This window comes from Borostomias antarcticus, assembly GCF_949987555.1.
Source record: "Borostomias antarcticus genome assembly, chromosome: 24".
Classification (NCBI taxonomy): domain Eukaryota; kingdom Metazoa; phylum Chordata; class Actinopteri; order Stomiiformes; family Stomiidae; genus Borostomias; species Borostomias antarcticus.
This window is the reverse complement of record NC_140257.1, coordinates 18,322,013-18,343,156: the sequence shown is the minus strand read 5'-3', so window position 1 is coordinate 18,343,156 and position 21,144 is coordinate 18,322,013. Positions and strand designations below refer to the sequence as shown.

The window sequence follows — 21,144 nt, the reverse complement described above, 5'->3', positions numbered from 1 at the left end:
TTACGGAATATCGTTTTTAGATCTTTTTAGGCGGTAATGCACTTGTTTAACTTAAAATCTGTGGTCAATTTATCAAGATAGAGCCAATTTTATTTGCTCAGATGTTTTCGGAGCAGCTAGCCATCAAGATGATTGGGCGGTCAGTGGTCATAGTACACCGCTGACAACAACTTTATCTCTGCAAGTCGTTAGAAATCTGCCGCTGGCTCTAATGTCTGTCATGGTCCGTTTTGGGTAGGCTAACATTAGGCAGACAATCGGTCTCAGAGCAAAACAAAAGCACAAAAATATAGCCTGATATTTTCTTTGTTAAGAAAGATTAAAAAACTATGATAATATCGTTTTAACTATAGACCTTTTCTTTATAAGTATAGCCTAATGAAAAATCGCTGTGGCTTGCTGCTATGTCTGCGCTATGTCTGCGACCGGTGAGAAGTGCCACCCAAGTCCTTTGGTTAACATACAGTGGTGATGACTCTCTCACTGGCAGGTAGATGAGATTACCACCACAAGGCAAGTTGAAGCCCCAGGTGGGAATAGTAAACTCAGTGATCTCTATATCCTGTTCCTGTGCTAGAGACCATGTTGGCCCTTAAGGAACGGTTCTTAAGAAGGGGAAATGGTTCTGGAGGGCCCTTAAGGAACTGTTCTTAAGAAGGGGAAATGGTTCTGGAGGGCCCTTAAGGAACTGTTCTTAAGAAGGGGAAATGGTTCTGGAGGGCCCTTAAGGAAGTGTTCTTAAGAAGGGGAGGGTTAGGGTTAGGGTTAGGGTTAGGGTTAGGGTTAAGAAGGGGAAATGGGTTAGGGTTAGGGTTAGGGTTAAGAAGGGGAAATGGTTCTGGAGGCTTCTTTTTGAAAAAGGTGTTTGTGGTGCTCTTTATGAAAGTGTTACAAAATTGCGCCGCAAATTTATGGAGGTTTCATTTATGTACATTCTGATCTCCCGAGCACACATTCCATAGAGATCCGTTTGTGCTTGATCAGAAAACAATCTAGCCAATTAGAGTTCTATGAGGAAATACTAACAGCTAGGCTGGGTGGGTTTAAGTGTGACAACATAGAGGAGCACTTGAAGTTAGCATGTGATAGACGGTGATAGATACGGGGTTCATCCAGTCACCTCCCAAATATTTTTGAAAGTGAAAGTTCCCGTTAGGTTATTATGTAGGGAAAAGCTTCCTACAGTATAATCTTATATTCAGGGGTGTAGTGGTGGGAAAAACTAGCATTGATGCACAAAGTTGTTATGCTACCATTAAAGGAGTAGTAAAGGGAAAATGCATGTTTAGCCCTGTTTTAAGGTTACTTATGATCATATACAATGGTTCAGATCAAAATGTTGACAAAACTAGCACTTTTGAGAAAGTCTGATAATTGCTCTACCACCATTTTGGTCATACAATGGATGTGGTTGGGCACCTTGAAAAATCATTCAAAAAACATGTTAAACTCTCAATTTCAAAGACAAGAAACTTACCGTGTTAGTTGACGTTCTGACATATAATTCGTCAATAAGTAAGATTCTAGTTCATCTGGAAAGGCTTTTTTAAATATTTAGTATAGAACTATTTAGTCGCAGCACATACGTGTGTAAACTTCCGCAAACTAGGTAGCCTAGCAACATAAACAATAACAATATCGTAAGTAGTTTCGCTTCCTGAATCCCCTCTGCAGATTGATCTACACATCTAAAATGGTCACTTCAATACAAGTCAATGGATTTCATAAAATGATCAATAAAACCCTACAGGATTCATACTTTGCGGAGAATTTGATGTCAGAACACCAACGGACACCAATTACCCCCTCGGTGAGCTTCTTGTCTTTGAAATCGATAGTTTAACATGTTTTTGAAAGATTTTTCAAGGTGCCCATCCACATCCATTGTATGACCAAAACGGTGGTAGAACAATTATCAGACTTTCTCAAAAGTGCTAGTTTTGTCAACGTTTTGATCTGAACCGTTGTATATGATCATAAGTAACCTTAACACAGGGCTAAACATGCATTTTCCCTTTACTACTCCTTTAATACATATATACTGATTTTCAAGGAAATATGCATAATATACATTATTCATGATAATGTGTTTATTGGCAAAGGTAACTGCTGCTTATATTGCATTGCAAAAGTACATTAAATGTTTGTTTATTTTTGTCTTTACATTAGGTTCATGTCTCAGTCATAATGTCTGTCTGATTTCAGGAGGTTGGCCAAATCAACTCTTTTGTTGATCCCTCTCTTTGGCATCCATTATGTGGTGTTTGTGGTTCTTGGGGATTCCATTGCAGAGGATTACAAGATCTTTTTTGACCTGGGCATTGGATCATTTCAGGTAAAACATAATTTAGGATATTTTTAGTCTAACTTACTGGATGTAGGTTTTGGAGATAAGCCTTGTCATTGGGTTTATCACTGCACAATCAGTGGCGACAGAGATTCTCCTGGCCAATCAGATTAAATCCAGACTCCTCCCCTTCTGATATCTGCGTTTTACCATTTTCAAAGTCCACTTCACTACATGAAACAACAACAACCTAGCAACTGCTCTGCCCAACACAATTGGGATTGAGGATAGGTCTGGCTATGCGAGACTAGGATATTTTAAACCATCAATATTCCCCCCAATGCTATGTGTTATTTTAAATCAGTGTTATTTCCTGTTTGTGGATTTCTTTGGTTTTTGTTTTTTTACAGGGTTTGGTGGTGGCCATTTTATACTGCTTCTTAAACAGCGAGGTAAATTCTCACTTCATTGAGTTTTTCTGTAAATGGAGGATTCTTTGGAGACTAGAGAAATATTTGACCAGTATTTCCAATAGCGAAGTATGTATAAAGGCCAGACTCAGATGTACATTTAACCAGCTTTGATAAAACATGTTATTTTTGTTGCTAGTTATGCTGATGTTCACTGATGATGTGTTGATGTAACAAAATATTATTTTCCTTCGGTTTCAAAACATTTGATCTTAATTTCTAAAGGTCCAAGGGGAACTGAAGAGGAAATGGCGGAGTATGTGTCTCAACTGCCGTATGAGTAGAGATTACAACCTCAACAACACCTATGCCTCTCGAAACGGCTCAGAGAACATGGTGCAGTGTCCACGCAATTCCCGTACCCAGTCCTTCCTGCAAACAGAGACTTCTGTACTGTGACAGGTATGAGCTGACTAACCTCTCAAAAAACAAACTTTGTGGAATCCCAAAAAATGTGCTTGGGTTTGCCATTCATAGCTGACACAACAGTACATACTGTATCTTTTTTTTTCAATAGTTGATATTTAGCTGCCTGCAGTAACTGGAGCATGCACAGGAAGTGATGTGCACAGGAAGTGATGTGCACAGGAAGTGATGTGCACAGGAAGTGATGTGCATGCTCCACCCTCGTGCTGTGAAATGGATTTCACACTGCTTAGTGACCTGCTGTTTGTAGGCTTTGTGTGTTTCTACAGCAAAATAATTCAAGTTTCATTTCAAAATGCTATTCAATCCACCATTTGAAAAATGACTGATCCATATTAACTAAATCATTTCTAGCAAAATACTAATTGCTTAGGGAAACATTTGAACTGTACGTGCCATCCCAGGCCATTTGGTAAGTTAATAATACGATTCTTGAATATAGAACAGAAGACCAATATTACTTTCCAAGTTTCCAAGTGGATATACAGTATAGCTTTTTGGAATGAACCACTTTCGAGGAGCTTCAGACAAAACTTGGCTAGCTTGAGGAATTACATGTACCTATACCTATTGTTTCATGCCATCATTGTAAAGATAATTATACCTTTATATTATAGTTTAGTTTAGTGAATACGTGTGTAATTTGTGCAAATGCATGTCATGATTGTATTAAGTGTGTGATAAGGCAAGGGATGTAACTGAAATTACAATATGCCACATGTATTATTTGTTGCTTTACAATAGAGTATTATTAGTTGCTTGACAGTATGTATTAAAATAGACAGTCTGTATTAAAATAGAGATGATTGTTGGTTACAATTATAATGATTAGGTAATGGGGATTCTATTCACAAAACAAAAACATGCATTTCAGCTTAGCTTTAACCCCCTGGGGTCTAGGCCTATTCTCCCAATTTTTTGGTATCCTCGCCTAGTTGTTATTATGTAGGAGTAAGCCTATGTAATCCCATATGGAACTATCAAGTGTTGCATATAATTTTATTCAGCACAATATGCTCTGCAGACTATATGTATGCCAAAATGACCACAAAAGCAAAGACAATACTCAATAAAAAAACTAAAAACGGTTCGAAAAATCTTAAAATATGTATTGATTACAAACTATACAGAACAAGATGGAAGAGAAAATTGTTCTATGAGGCCTTGGGTATAAATACACTAAAATAAACACTCCACACCACACAAGTGTATAACTATAGACAAAACTGTTAGCTCAGTTCACATGCGTTTTTGGACAGAATACACATTTCAAAGCAATTTCCTATTGAACATTGTGTGTGTCTGAATATATATATATGTGTGTGTGTGTGTGTGTGTGTGTGTGTGTGTGTGTGTGTGTGTGTGTGTGTGTGTGTGTGTGTGGAGGCACGCACACCCAACCCACTCACCCTGGAGCATACCTTTATGCTGACAGTAGCAGCTAGAACAGAAGGATGTCGAAACGGTGGTCATTTTGAAGCCAATTGGCCCAGATTTATTTCCTGCCAAGGGACTAAGCATATAATAAAAACTATAACAACATCAACACTAATGAACCCCCCTCCCTTCTCCAGGCCACAACATTACTATCCTGACCCCATCAGTGTTTTCCATCTCTTCTCTCCTCATCAGTCTCGTCTCCTCTCATGTGCTCTCCACTTCTCTCTCATATTCACTGTAAACACAAAAGTGTGGGCCTACAACAAGTCTCATATTCAATGTAACACATACAAGTGTAGGTCTACAGCAAGTCTCATATTCACTGTAACACATAGGAGTGTAGGCCTACATCAAGTATCATATTCACTGTAACACAAGATTGCAGGCCTACATCAAATATCATATTCACTGTAACACAAAAGTGTAGGTCTCAAAATCATTCAAATATTGAGTTGAACTGGACTCAGTTTGAATTCAAAGTCAATTTTCATTTCACAACCAGTAAATATCAGTGGCAATTGCTCCTATAAGCCAGGGATGACTGGCTTACCCATACAAATCCAAATAAAACTTGTTTTCAGTGAAAGAGGGCACAAAAATCGACTTTCAGACTGTTTTTTACTTGAATGCGTCTTGTATTCTGCCATATCGCTTCATTTTCATCCGTGTTTAGCGTTTTGGTAATGCTCCGTCTCCCCTACGGTCCTCATGAAAATACAGTCCACATTACGGTCTGTTGACTCTCGTCATTCACTTAACATTGTAGGCCAGGTAAAATGATTCTGGCTTACGGAAATCAAGACCGAATGAAAAATCAACCAATCAAATTAGCCCACACATAAAAAAACGCGAATAATGTCATCAGTCGAAATGTAACCTAATCTGTCATTTGTCAAAATGCTTAAAAGTGGGCGTAGGGTAAGCCAGTTCTCAAAGTGCTTACATTGGAATTCCCATTGACATTTTAACATTGGGACGGCTTATCCAATCAAAACTTGTCATGACTGTCCAGTCATTCACGTCACCTGTCAATCACATTACCCACTTTAGCGATCTAGCTAGCATCAATGAACATGGAAAACGGAGATCTTGAGTATTTGTTGAAAGTTGATTCCAAAATGAAGTGGATTAAACGAGATTGGGTTACGATATAAGGTAGGTCTTTTGTGATTATTTACCAGTTGTTATGGCTGTGCGTTTTGCTTTTCCTAGATTTAATCAGCACTCGAGAGCGTGAACTTTGCTTCCTGGAGCGGTGGGCTAATAGGGCTAGTAGCCTAGTAGGCTAGTAGTAGCCTAAACACTGATTAGTGAAGTAGGGGCATAGGCTATTGAGTGCTGTGCCCTAAGGGGTGTATTTTATCGTCCTGTCATTCCTCTTTGTGGTGCTTGGCTATTGTTGTCATATAATGTCTCTGTAGTTTATTTAGTGTGTCCCTAAAAGCTTGGTTGTTTCGACCTAAATATTGCCCTCTTATTCGCTCGCTCTCAAATTAGTGGCCTTTGTTGACGTGTTAAAAAACATCAGTAGGCTAGGCTACTGTAGTTTTCCTGTATGTTTTTTACATATAAAAATGCCACTGCTCAGCGCCCTTCTGGTGCTGTGAAACCTCCCATCAGGGCATGCTTTGAAAGCGCACCCCCCAAAAAATCATGCGAGCTGCGCGTGCATGCTCCGTTGGTCCTGGCTTACCCAGTTCTGGGACCCACCAGACGCCACTGGTAAATATAAATAAATACTTACACATCCTCATTAGCTGCTGGTCGTTTCTTTCTTTTGCGCAGGCCATGAATTGGAGAACATGAGCTGACAGCGCGTCCTGCTTCTACAGCAGCTGAGGGTCCTGCAGTGTTCTCGCTCTCCTGTTTTCTCTTCTCCCCTCTCCTCTCACATCCTCTCCTTTCCTCTCTTGTCTGCTCCTCTCTTCTGTCTCCTCCTCTCCTCTCCTGTCTTCTCCTCTCCTCTCTGCAGTCTCATATCCACTGTACAAAGATAAGAACGTACCTCAGAATCCTTCAAATATTGAGGTGAACTAAATCCATTTGAATTCAAAATAATTTTTCATTTCACAACCAGTAAATAGGTGTACTTACACATCCTCATCCGCTGCTGGTCGTGCCTTTCTTTTGAGAAGGCCGTGAACTGAACATGAGCCGACAGCACGTCCTGCTTGTACAGCAGCTGAGGGCCCTGCAGTGTTCTCCTCCTGTCTTCTCCTCCTCTCTCCTGTCTTCTCCTCCTCTCTCCTGTCTTCTCCTCCTCTCTCCTGTCTTCTCCTCTTCTCTCCTCTCCTGCCTTCCCCTGTCCTCTCCTGTCTACTCTTCTCTGATGCCTTCTCCTCTCCTCTCCTGTCTCCTCCTCTGTCCTCTCTTCTCCTTTCTTCTCTCCTCTCTGCATCCTCACATTCACTGTAACGTTACACAGATGAAGTAGCCTAACGTTACCTCAAAATCCTACCAACGTGGTTTACAGTACATGAATAGCCTACCGAATATAACTTTGAAACACTGAATTCTGATTTCAGTACTTACAAATCCTCCCATCCTGATAAGCGTTTTCATCATCTGTCAAGAAACTTTCCTCCTGTTGTTATCCTCCTCCTTGTCGATGTTACTCTCGAAAATGATCTGAAGCACTTGAGCACCGGTAAATTTCTTGGGCAGCAGCATCCTAAATAACTAAATCTAACTAAACTAAAAACAAAACAAAAAAGTGTTGTGTGTTTGTTTACAATATGACTTTGTTGCCTTGTCTTTTACGCTAGCTAGCTAGCCGTCTTTGAAATTCGCATGAAATTATCCACCTGTGCTCCCCCTTCGCTAATGTGTTTTTTTTGAGAAGCTGAAAGCCGGCAAGTCAACCACAAATCTGGTCTACAAATCTGTAAATCACATAGATAGACTAAGGTATACAAAATATTGACCTACAGACAATCCTTATTATGTAAGATTAGAGGATGAGCAGGGTAGGTTTCATTTCACTGCAAGAAAACGTAACCTCCGATTGGCTCATCAATATAGAAACTTCTGGTTGGTCTAGAAACACGGGGGGGGGGGCTCTACTTGTAGCTACAAAACGTCTGGTTGGTCTAGAAACACGGGGGTGGGGGCTCTACTTGTAGCTACAAAACGTCTGGTTGGTCTAGAAACACGGGGGTGGGCTCTACTTGTAGCTACAAAGGTAGGCTTCACAATACAATTTATTTCAAGTTCCTACGCCGAACGGTAGCGAAGTTATTAAACAAAACGTGCAAGCACCACTTGAGCGCTGATTGGTCGACCCCAGGGGGTTCAACTAAAATAGAAATAAAAATGTACAATGTTAATTTTTATGAACTTGTTTATTATTACTGCAGTATATTTTTTTAGCTACCTGTATTTGTATTACTGCAGTATATTGTATTAGCTACCTGTATTATTATCAGCAGTATATTGCATTAGCTACCTGTATTATTATTACTGCAGTATATTGTATTAGTTACCTGTGTTATTATTACTGCAGTATATTGTATTAGTTACCTGTGTTATTATAACTGCAGTATATTGTATTAGATACCTGTGTTATTATCAGCAGTATATTGTATTAGCTACCTGTATTATTATCAGCAGTATATTGCATTAGCTACCTGTATTATTATTACTGCAGTATATTGTATTAGTTACCTGTGTTATTATTACTGCAGTATATTGTATTAGTTACCTGTGTTATTATTACTGCAGTATATTGTATTAGATACCTGTGTTATTATTACTGCAGTATATTGTATTAGTTACCTGTGTTATTATTACTGCAGTATATTGTATTAGATACCTGTGTTATTATTACTGCAGTATATTGTATTAGCTACCTGTTTTTGAAGTTGGTTGTCTTGTATATGGTAGCAATGACAAAACGATGTTAAACTGTTGATTATATAATGTCACGTACATATAAGGGGTCAACTCCAGTAATAGGGTTAGGGTAACTTACATATAAGGGGTCAACTCCAGTAATAGGGTTAGGGTTAGGGTAACTTACATATAAGGGGTCAACTCCAGTAATAGGGTTAGGGTTAGGGTAACTTACATATAAGGGGTCAACTCCAGTAATAGGTTGAGGTAAAACCCACCATTTGTACAAGTCAACCTTCAGGCAATGAGCACATTTTCCATCATTATTGAAAAGTTTTGTTTTTATAGCAATATGAATGTCATAACCACAAACAGATTAATTAAAAACTTTGAAGTCCTGTCTCATGTGAAGGGAATTTTTTACATTTACTGTATACTACCATTATTGCATTTGCAATGTTTATTTTTCTTGTAGGCAATCGACTGAAGCGATTTCTGATGTCATACAAAGAAGATGGAATTGCAATGTCTCCTTCTGTAGCATTCATCGTTGTTCAAAGTTCCTGCTCTGTGTGTGCTGTTCAAAACCCACACCTGGTTGAGTTTGTTCAAAGTGACTGCTCTGTGTGTGCTGTTCAAAACCCACACCTGGTTGAGTTTGTTCAAAGTGACTGCTCTGTGTGTGCTGTTCAAAACCCACACCTGGTTGAGTTTGTTCAAAGTGACTGCTCTGTGTGTGCTGTTCAAAACCCACACCTGGTTGAGTTTGTTCAAAGTGACTGCTCTGTGTGTGCTGTTCAAAACCCACACCTGGTGGAGCTGACCTCCACCTACAGTCATTTATTCTCTCCAAGGTTGTTTCTTTTCCTCAGTAAGAGTGATAAGTCAATGATGATGACAGTGTTCAGTCACACTAGTGGGAAAACCATGGCGGTGACCCTAAGTCACGTTAAAAAGGGTTTCCTCCCAAAATATGTAGCCTAATTATTATCTCCCCATGAGCTTTGAACAGTTTGCCTATACATTCTGCAAGGGGTTTGTCATTGATAATTGTCAGCATGTTTGTGATTGATGTCGTCGATGAAGCCAAAAACGAGTGCCTAATACTTATTATTTAATCCTATATTCATTCACCATCTGTTATTTAATTTGATGTCAAGGGTATAAGAGTCATGCCACAGTCTGTATTTAACTTTTGTAAAAGCAAAAAAGTATGATGATGTGGCTCTGTGTTTTTAGAGAACTTTAAGGTAATAACTTTTCAGATCAGATGATGACTTTGTGCCAGCTGTACTGTAGCTACAATCACACTGCCACTCACATCAAGGTGGATAGTTTATAAGTTGCATAAGGAACAGCTTTGTATTTTAACAATAAATGATGTTAAGATAATTAATTGTTAACAATGAATTATGCTTTTTTGTTTTAAATGCCTGGCTATGTACAGAACTGAATGTGAACATGAACAAACATGGTATAATACAGTATCTTCCAATGTTTCACCAGTATATCCCATTGTTTCACCAGTATATCCCATTGTTTCACCAGTATATCCCATTGTTTCACCAGTATATCCCATTGTTTCACCAGTATATCCCATTGTTTCTCCAGTTAATTTATGAAACTTCTGGAAACAAATGATTTAGAGGGGCTCACTTAGTCTCCCAATCTGATAATGTCAAATTCATTTTAGCCTATACATTTTCATTAGGTATTTGGCAATACTACTGTATGTGTGAGCAGTGGCTTTTTGCTGTGGTTATTTTTCAAATTATCTGACTAACCTCATAACATGGCACTCTAGTGCACAATATCTCAGGATTGGTTAGTTATTGGGGTCCCTTGGGTCAGGACAGAGCTTGGCAAAGCATATTTTAGTTACTGTGCCTCTAGAGTTTTTAATGAGTTTCAGGAGACCATCAAACTTGATTCCCTGGTCTCTTTGGGCAGTTTTAAAAGCTTGTTAGAGGAAGTTGAGGCTGCGGAATGGCTTGGTTGTTGAGGTCTGAGAGGTGGGGGTGGGGTTAGGGTTAGGGTTGGGGGTGGGGATGATTTTAGAGGCTGTGTGTGTGATGTGGAGGAGTGTGTTTTTGTTGGGGGCAGTGAGCATGTAGAAGAAACAGGGGGAGCAGTAGAAGAGGATGGGCTGGATGATGCTCTGGTAGAGCAGCAGCAGCAGGAAGTGGGGGGCGACGGAGAGGCTTTGAGTTTGCTGTTGGCAGAGAATCTTTGTTGGCTGCATTTGTGGATGTCACTGATGTGTTGATTGAAGCTCAGTTTATAGTTCAGGGTGTGTCCAGGGTATTTGTAGCTCTCTACTCTCTCCACTTCTTTGTTGTGGATGGAGTTGTGGGCTGCGCTGGGTGTGTTGGGGGTGATGACCATTTCCTTGGTTTTTGCCACGTTCAGTAGCAGGTGGTTGTTCAGGCACCACTGTGTGAAATGGGAGATGGAGTCCTGATAGCCTCCAACCGAGTTATTGTCAGTGAGGAGTGCAAGAATGAGAGTATCGTCCGAGTATTTGAGGTATGTAGTGATGGGTGAGGGGCTGATACAGTCATTGGTGTAGAGAATGGGTTCCCAAACTCCATCAATGTGGGCCTCCCCTCTGAAAACAGTGACACACCCGGGCCCCCCCAACCCCCCAAATTTGTCCATTTTGCAAGGCATCGTTAGCTAGCCCATAACGTTACACAGCTAAGTTAGCTCGGTGGCACCTGCTGCTAGTTAACGTTATGACATTTTGGCAAAATACATTCATGCCTGTGGGGGGAGACTATCTCTGCACTATCCACAATTTTAGTATACATCTCTCCCATTATTTATTTCGATCTTATGACCTTTAAAATCACGTTTCATTCATAAAAACCATAGACGTTTTAAAAATAAAAAACAGGTTTTTCCTTTTTTTCTAACCATCCCTCCGCACCTCCCCTGAATTTCTTTGGGGCCCCCCAGGGGAGGCCCGCCTCACAGTTTGGGAATGCCTGGTGTAGAGGGGTGAACAGGAAGGGGCTCAGGACACAACCTTGTGGGGCTCTGGTGTTGGTGATGATGGTAGAGGATGTTGTGGTACCAACTCTCACTGTTTGAGGTCTGTCGCTGAGGAAGCTGTGACCCAGTGGATGAGGGGGGACGTGGACTTTCCGGATCATCTGGTGGCGCTGGATGGTGTTGAAAGCTGAACTGAGGTCACATTGATCTATTCATCACTAAATATAAATAGAAAAAAAAACTTTTTTCTATATCAAGAACAGTAAAATATCAATATTCACACTAATAATGATTTCGCCAAAGGTGTTATTGCCAGTGGCAACATCCATGGCATACAAAAGCACCTGATACTCCGTATGTAGGAGTAGTAGGTCCCATCTCACCTCCCACAATGCATTCATTTGGCAGGAAGGAAGTGCTAGATGTATGGGCTTTTGTACTGTTGTTGAGGAAATTTAGGAAATGGCCCTCTCCATACACAGTAATGGCACTCCCACCAAGAGCCTTAATGAGACACTGGATCAGTCCTTCCTCCTGGGATGAACTCATTCTCCTTCCTCTCTCCTAACATTCCCCTAACAACATGTATACATGGATAACCAGAATATTGACATGGACACAAGAGAGATAAGGGCTTGTCTTCATGTAGCCTTAACAAGTCTGACTTCTGCACATCTGTAGTATGACAGGTGCGTCAGAGAAGAATGTTGGTAGAGCTAAATTATGAAAATAATGAAAGTCAATGACCAAAACATACTTATTACATTGATTTATTGCAAGTAAAGATGGCAGTGTGCAGGAGTTCTTTCACTCTGTCATGTAACCACCTCCTACCTCCCCAGAGACGTCTTGCATGTGCTACACTACCAATTAGCTTGTGTTTAATGATCACAAATTCTTGCTTGGCCTTTGTGTCCCCTGCCCTCTATCTTTGTCCATGCCCTCTCTCTTCACACATGCCTGGATGTCCTGTCCTGGTTGTGGGGCTCTGGAATCTATTCATATTTCTTTCCATCTGCACTCAGACCCACATTCTTTGCATCACACAGGAATGCCTGAGGAATCGGCTGTATGAAGACCATTTTAAATTGTCTTCCTCTACGAAATGTTCTTCCCTCATATCAGGTCTTCTAAAAGTGTGGCAACTGTGCACAATGTTCCCATTCCACTAACACCAAAAAATTCACCCACCCTCGCGCAGGAAGAAAATGTTAGATTTTATTTAATTTTTTTATTTCATCAACTGTAGTACTCATGTAGTGTATTTGTTCAAATGTCCTTGTGGACTAGCCTATATTGGCCAAACTAAACGACCACCTACATTTAGTTGAATCTCTGAACACAAAACCAATATACGCACAGAAGAAACCTGGATTCTGCCATCTCAAGGCATGCCCAGACAGGCATGGTTCAAGCATGCTTGATGTTCTGGGCCCAAAACGTCTCCATATCCCTGAGAGGTGGTGATATCATTAAAACTACTCTGCAGAGAAGCATATTGGATCCACACACTTAACACACTTGAGCGTATTCTTGACTCTGATGAAGATGTACTAACATCGAAATGTGTAAAAATGGCTAAACGGTCTGTGCTCCTGTGAATCCTCGAAACGGACCGGTTAAGAGGAAAATAGTTTTGACACACCTGAAAAAATTACGGATAGATATTGCCTTCATACAGGAAACCCACCTCACCACACAGGAGCATAGGAAATTAAAAAGGGACTGGGTAGGACATGTATTGTCATCATCCCTTAATTCCAGAGCTAGGGGAGTGGTTATTTTGATAAACAAGAACACACCCGTGACAATTGGAGAAACAATTATTGACCCATCTGGCCGATATGTATTAGTTCATTGTTAGATTTATTCAGAACCCTGGATACTTTTGAATTTATATGCACCCAACTATGATGACGAATCTTTTATTCAAGTTATTTTTCTTAAGGTATCAGGGGGACGTAAAAATATACTTGTAGGGGGTGACTTTAATTTTTGTTTGGATCCTGTAATGGATAAGTCAACCTCAATTGTTTCCAAAACAAAAGCGGCCAAAACTACATTGGCTTTTATGAAAGACCTAAATTTGACAGACGTGTGGAGACACACGCACCCCCAAACTAGAGACTACTCTTTATATTCCTGCCCTCACAACTCCCATACTCGGATTGACCTTTTTCTGCTGTCATCACAATTAATTCAATCTAGAACCCTATCAGATCATTCATCTTTGACCCTGTCTATCTTCATGCCAGAGAAACCAATTAATTTGTTTAGATGGCGTTTGAACCCTACTCTTCTTAAAATACCTGATTTTTGCAGGTTTATTAGGGAATGCATAGAGTTATTCTGTGAGACAAACTGTGCCTCCTCTCCCAATAGTTTTATATTATGGGACACACTAAAAGCTTTCCTAAGAGGACACATATTCTCTTACACAAAGAAGAAGAAGAAGTTAAGGAGAAATACATGGCAGAAATCAAAGAATTGGAGACAGAAATTTTGAGGTTAGAGAAGGAGTTCCAACAGTCTGGTTCCAAGGAATTATACAAATTACTGGTAAACAAAAAGCTTGAATACAATATATTAGACACTTATAAAACTGAAAGAGTCATCTTACGAACTAAACAAAGGTATTATGAATTGGGTTTGAAGGCACATAAAATCCTGTCGTTGCAACTGAAAACAGAGGACAGCTCAAGAACAATTAACTCCATTCAAACCAACACTGGCGCAGTCTCATATAAACCAATGGAAATTAATGACACTTTTAAAGAGTTCTATACTAAATTGTATACATCAGAGTCACCTGAATATTTGAACAAGATTGATCAATTTCTATCCACTATTGAACTGCCCACACTTGGTCAAGAAGACCAAAATAATTTAGATCTTCCTTTAACACAGAACGAAATTGAGAAGGCCCTGAACTCATTACAATCTAATAAATCACCAGGGGAAGATGGGTTCCCGACTGAATTTTAAAGATAATTCAAGGATTTACATATCCCCCTCATTAAGGATGTAATTGATTTAGCATCTAGGACTCAAACTCTCCCAGAATCATTCTGCCATTATTACTGTGTTTCATTAAAAAAAAATAGGGACCCATTGAAGTGCTCTTCGTATCGACCTATTGCGTTATTAAATTCGAACTATAAACTGATTTCTAAGGTCCTAGCTAATAGGCTTTGCCAATTCTTGCCGCTATTAATAAATCCTGACCAGAGTGGTTTTATTTTAAAGTGGTCTTCAGCTAACAACCTATGCAGGCTCTTTAATATTATCCACCTAGCTAAATCTAAGACTGAGCCTAGCATAGCTGTGGCCTTAGATGCTGAAAAGGCCTTTGATAGGCTGGAGTGGCCGTTTGTATTAACGTTTTGGCTAAGTTTGGGTTTGGCCAGTCATTTATTAACTATCATATGCCCCGGGCCAAAATCACCACTAATGGGCAGATCTCGACAGCATTTCCCCTGAGTAGATCGAGTCGACAGCGTTGCCCTTGGGGCTCTTCGTCCTGGCTATCGAGCCCCTAGCCGAAGCAATCAGACGGGACCCTGATATAAAGGGCTTCAAAGTGGATCAGACAACTCACAAACTCAATCTTCTGGCAGATGATGTAATTTTGTATTTAACAGATCCTGGTAACTCCCTCGCCAAATTACAGACTCTATTAGACACATATGGTGTTATTTCAGGATATAAGGTTAACTTGGAGAAAAGTGAAATTATTCCACTGACAAATTTTGATTACACAGAGTGTCAGCAAGCAAGCCCATTGAAGTGGCTTCCGAATGGTATAAAGTATATTGGAATAACTGTAGACAATGACCTTAATAATTTGTACTAACTGAATTACCTCCCACTGCTTACTAGAATTGAAGAAGATCTAAGTAGGTGGATGAGTCTGCCCATTACTCTATGTGGAAGAGTTAATTGTGTGAAAATGAATGTCTTACCGAGGTTACAATATCTCTCCCAGTCCTTGCCCATTCCATTCCCTCAAGCCTTTTTTAAAACCCTCAACAAACATGTTGGACAGTTTATTTGGAATTGTAAAGTGCCCAAGGTATCTATGGTAAGGTTAATGTGGGTTTATGGGATGGGTATGGGATGGGTCTTCGGTTACCTAGTTTTAAAAGGTATTATTTGGCAGCTCAGATGCGATTCATTTAATCATTTTTTGAAGGTGAGAGTGCCTCCTCCTGGATACAAATTGGAGTGCATTCCCTGAAAGAAAATGTGTTTGGTGATTTTGTTTATAAATGGAACCCCATAATGATATCTAAAAAGACAGACAATCCTATTTTAAGACACTTGGTTAAAATATGGTGGGAGACTCATGGAAGCCTCGGACTGAATGTGGGACTGTCACCAAGAACACCTCTGAGGCAGAATGGACTTATACCTATGACTTTAAATAACAAGATTCTGGCGACTTGGTATCAGAAGGGGATTCATCACTTGGAGGACTGTTATGAAAAAGGAGTTTTCATGTCCTTTGAGGAATTGAAGAGAAAATATGACCTGTCCAACAAGACTTTCTATTGCTACCTTCAGTTACGATCTTTCCTTAGAGCCAGCCTAGGCCCTGGCTTGTCTTTACCTTTATTCACTGATATGGAAAAACTGCTTCATGAGGGAAATGCATACAAATTAATCTCTAAAAGGTATTCCTTACTGCTGAATGGGGGCCCAAAGCCAGGTCTGCATAAATCCAGAGAGAAATGGGAATCGGATCTTAATATAACAATTGATGAACTCTGGTCAGACTTATGCCAGGATAGTATGTCAGCTACCATCAATGCTCGGTACAGACTGATTCATTATAATTTCCTTCATCAACTGTACCTTACCCTACAGAAAATTCATAAATCTAAACCTGAATTGTCAGAGATGTGCTTTAGATGTGGTGTTGAGGTTGGTTCCTTCCTACACGGTACCTGGCTCTGTACTAAGGTGAGGCCCTTCAGGTTTGATCTCTGTGACACATTGACCAGGGTTATGGAGGTCACCTTTCCATTAGATCCTGAGCTCTGCTTACTGGGGAATCTCGCAAGTATTAGTAATTCTTTACCTAAATCTCAAATTAAATTTGTAGAAATTGCTTTGTGTGTGGCCAGGAAATGCATAACAGTGACCTGGAAATCTGACTCTTCTCTTCTTATTGATAGATGGTCTTCAGAAATGAACAGTTGTATTCCTCTTGAAAAAATAACATACAGTCTAAGGAAAGGTTATAGCACCTTTAAAAATAACATACAGTCTTAGGAAAGGTTATAGCACCTTTAATAATAACATACAGTCTAAGGAAAGGTTATAGCACCTTTAAAAATAACATGCAGTCTAAGGAAAGGATATAGCACCTTTAAAAATAACATGCAGTCTAAGGAAAGGATATAGCACCTTTAAAAATAACATGCAGTCTAAGGAAAGGTTATAGCACCTTTTTGAAAACTTGGTAGCCTTACTGACGCCACCTTAGGAGTATGTTGAGTATGTCTCTGTGTTGAGTATGTCTCTGTGTTGAGTATGTCTCTGTGTTGAGTATGTCTGTGTTGAGTATGTCTCTGTGTTGAGTATGTCTGTGTTGAGTATGTCTCTGTGTTGAGTATGTCTCTGTGTTGAGTATGTCTGTGTTGAGTATGTCTCTGTGTTGAGTATGTCTCTGTGTTGAGTGTGTCTCTGTGTTGAGTATGTCTCTGTGTTGAGTGTGTCTCTGTGTTGAGTATGTCTCTGTGTTGAGTATGTCTCTGTGTTGAGTGTGTCTCTGTGTTGAGTATGTCTCTGTGTTGAGTGTGTCTCTGTGTTGAGTGTGTCTCTGTGTTGAGTATGTCTCTGTGTTGAGTATGTCTGTGTTGAGTATGTCTCTGTGTTGAGTATGTCTCTGTGTTGAGTATGTCTCTGTGTTGAGTATGTCTCTGTGTTTTATTCTATGCACTGACTTTTTGTGTGTTTGTTTTGTTTTTTGCTTGTTTGTCTTTGTACGTGTTTTAGTTGGATTTATATAGGGAGGGATGGGGATTGGGACTGTGTGTGTGTGTGTGTGTGTGTGTGTGTGTGTGTGTGTGTGTGTGTGTGTGTGTGTGTGTGTGTGTGTGTGTGTGTGTGAGAGAGAGCGCGTGTGTGTCTGTAGTTGGGGGTGATAGGGTGCAGGGTAGAAACAGAAGATTATCCATGAGTCTGACTCTGGGTCTACAATTTCAACAGAACAAGCCCACTGTGAAAACCATAATGGACCATTTTGTTTCTGTCAATTGACACCTGCTGAGTTTCTGTTGTGTGTGTGTGTGTGTGTGTGTGTGTGCGTGTGTGTGTGTGTGTGTGTGTGTGTGTGTGTGTGTAACCCTCCCCCTTGGTATTGACCCATGTGTAGGTGTGATCCTGCCCTGCTGTCTGATCCGTGCCCAGGGCTGTGTGTGTGTGTGTGTGTGTTATTGACTCATGTATAGGTGTGATCCAGGCCTAAGGTGAGAGCCACACTCGCTCATCTCTTCCACCCAGGGGGCCGACTGTATAACACACAGCAGCATCTGAACCGGTGACCTTTTTTTCTCTGTACATTGGAAAAACCTAGATATTAAATACATTCCATTTCATATTATGTTTTACATAACTTCTTTTATGTGCTTTACTTCTTTTCATGGGGTGATGTAGAGATGTGACACCTCTTCTGTTCAGGGTCAAATCGACCCGTTCACTTAAAATCAAGCCAAATAACCTTGAGGTAAATTCTGATGAAGATGCTGATTATGAACCATCAGATGAGGAAAGGGTTATTCCTCCAAGTGAGACTTTCCTGTTAAAAACTTGTGAAATACAGTGGTGCGCGCCCACTAAGCGCCGTCCGAGTAGCTCCACTCCTGGGTCCAGTTTCGTAAATTAGCCTGATCCCTGTGTCCACGTTAGAACACGAGCTATAAGAACAGTAGCTAATGCTAGCTAATAATAATGACAGTAAGAATGTGAGCTAGTTAATAATAATGACAGTAAGAATGTGAGCTAGTTGGCTAGCTAGTAGTAGTGGCAACTAGCTTTGTTTGCTAGTTGCTTGTAAAACGTTGTTTGCTAGTTTCGCCAGCTAGTTTTGCACTCGGTGTTGTCTCACCAAAGTTGTTAAAGCGCTTGCAAATTTATATCCCTCTTCTATCATGTGTTCCAATGTGAACAACCAACCACAAAACTCTGAGAACAAACAATCAAAAACTAAGGCCTATCCCACATCGTCTGCCGACGTTTATAACTGTATGATGTCGTCAAGAAATGGCGTTTGGAGGTGATAGACAAACGTTGAATTCTGAAGTCTGCCAAGTGCGACCAGGCTGGTGTGTGTGTGTGTGTGTGTGTGTGATTGGGGTGAAATGTGTGGGAGGGAGTAGGCAATACCTGCATGTCTCACATTTGCAAAGAAATTTGACACTTCTGTCTTCTTTTAGCCTCCAATGTCACTGCCGGGACAATGTGACCCATCCCCATATCTCTGAGATAAACATGCAGGACGGGGCTGCAAATACATGAGATTAAAATGTTGATTACACTACTAAAGGCTAGCAGACGAGGGTAAGGGTTAAGGTTTCATACGGGAAAAATACTTTTAAATATTTTCCTAGATTTTCAAACTTTATAGGGGACTGAAATTGTTTGAACAGAGGCCATGGATCTCTAAATGACCCGACTTCCCTTCATGCGTAATTACACACGGAGAACATGGCGGGCCTCTGTGCTTTTAGTGACTACGCACACATACCCCTCTGGGGGCCAACAGTTCACCTGTCTTCCCAAGGTGAGACCTTTACAGCTATCTCAAGGATGTAAGCTTTTCCCAGAAAAAACTATTTTTCTGAATGTCATTGTTTTCCTGGACACATGCTGATGAATATTTATAGACAGCAGCAAATATATTCTACGATAAATCTGTCTGCCATCTTATACATTAGTTCTCTATAATGCATTTAAATTCTAAAATAAAGCTTCCAAGTCAGAAATACAGCAGGAGAACTCTGTGAAAGAAGTTGTAGTGAACAGAAGCTTCTATAGTGAACAGAGGCCGTAATAGTGAACAGAAGCTTCTATAGTGAACAGAGGCCGTTCTAGTGAACAGAAGCTTCTTTAGTGAACAGAGGCCGTTCTAGTGAACAGAAGCTTCTATAGTGAACAGAAGCGTTTATACTAGAACAGCAGCTGCATCACTGTTTTTTCAGTGTAGCCTCAATAGCTCAATTGCAATGAAACATAATGATGAAAGAAATGTTACTAGGTCCATTTATCTGGAGCAGTGAGATATCTGCAGCCTAGATGAATGTCTGTATTATCTTGTAGTCTATCTCATTATCATGAGTAGGGTTGTAGAGCCTGCATCAACAGTACAGTAATGTGATATGTTCTGTGGCTCAGGATAGAGCGTCCTAAGGCTTTGGAATTTATATTATTACAAATCTATGGTTTTGGATCTATTCAACTGAACAGTACAGATATCAATTTGCTATGTTGGTCCAAGATGTCGAGTATAAAATGAACTTTACCTAGGTTTTTTCCAAGCCTATTCTTTATGAAAGCACCCAAAGAAATGAAGACTGCATGTCTCCCCTCTTGAGAAGTAAAGTGGTAGGTTGGCATGATGCCAAATATTTAAGGATACGCTTGTTGATACTGAAAACGTCAAGTTCATTTACTTCAGCTCATCTAAGTTCACCAAAAACCCAATCACCCCCCTCTGTATTGTCGGGGAACAGGGTTACAACCGTGCTGCGAAGCAATGCCCCACAAACTGCAAACTAACTGTCTCCTGCTTGACCACCCACACACAGAACCAGCAAGCACGTGGAGACACCTCATCCCACTGATATAAACAGAGACCATGGTGCTGCTGTTTCAACCTGCTGCTGTTTCAGGCTCTGCAGACACACAAAGCCTGGAACATCCAGTCCCCTGATTCACTAACACAATAGATCATCACACATTGTTTGGGCTGATCTCCTGTTTTAACAGCGTGTGCTCTGAATCCTCGGAGGCGTGGTAATCACACGTCATGATTACAGAGCTCCAACACAAGGGTTAGTAACAGCAAGGATATGATGTAAATATTTATGTAAAAGTCACAGTTACAAATTATTCCTCTCCTGGAACTACGTTCAGCAGATCTTCAGAGTTTATAGCAAGTCTGCACTGAGCTAAAAATACTTCTGTTGAATAAAGACAGAATGCCAGTGATGTCACTGAACATGTCCTCATGAAGTTCCTGTGTGATGGCTGGGAAGGTGTCTGGTGATATACAGTACTGTACCTGCTTTTGGGAAGTATTTATGAACAGTTACTCTACTTATTCATAGAAAGTTCATAGATCAGTAATTAACAATTACAACTCAGTTTAAATGGCGTAAGACTACAGTTATGAATGTTTCATGTATGAACAGTAGTCAGTGTTCACTGTTTGAACGCAGAAGCATATTTGCATTTCACTTTTTGGATCTACTGACTCGTCTAGAATTGACTGAGTATATACTTCTTACTGTAATACGTTCCTAACCCCATAACCCTAACCCTGTAGTCAGGCTGCTGCAGTACTAAGTGCTCGTCCTTGTGTTGTTGATTAATTGTTTTAATAGTCAGTTTCTGTTGAGAGATAGTTAATGATCACGTATTCAAGAGCGACTTTGTCAAGAAAGACTGTCAAGAACTTTTTTCATTTTCATT

At 40.2% G+C, this 21,144-nt stretch overlaps 1 protein-coding gene across 1 annotated transcript in view; it reads left to right on the top strand.

Moving 5' to 3' along the window:
* Positions 1 to 3,156, top strand: part of LOC311325640 (vasoactive intestinal polypeptide receptor 2-like) — a gene marked incomplete at both ends in the record, with an annotated part of 31,987 nt that extends 28,831 nt beyond the window's left edge. Inside the window, 3 exons of the mRNA XM_084458363.1 lie at positions 2,206 to 2,335; positions 2,698 to 2,739; positions 2,983 to 3,156. Coding sequence (XP_084314489.1) covers positions 2,206 to 2,335; positions 2,698 to 2,739; positions 2,983 to 3,156 — 346 coding nt within the window. The remainder of the gene's footprint in view (positions 1 to 2,205; positions 2,336 to 2,697; positions 2,740 to 2,982) is intronic.
* Between the last annotated feature and the right edge of the window lie 17,988 nt (positions 3,157 to 21,144).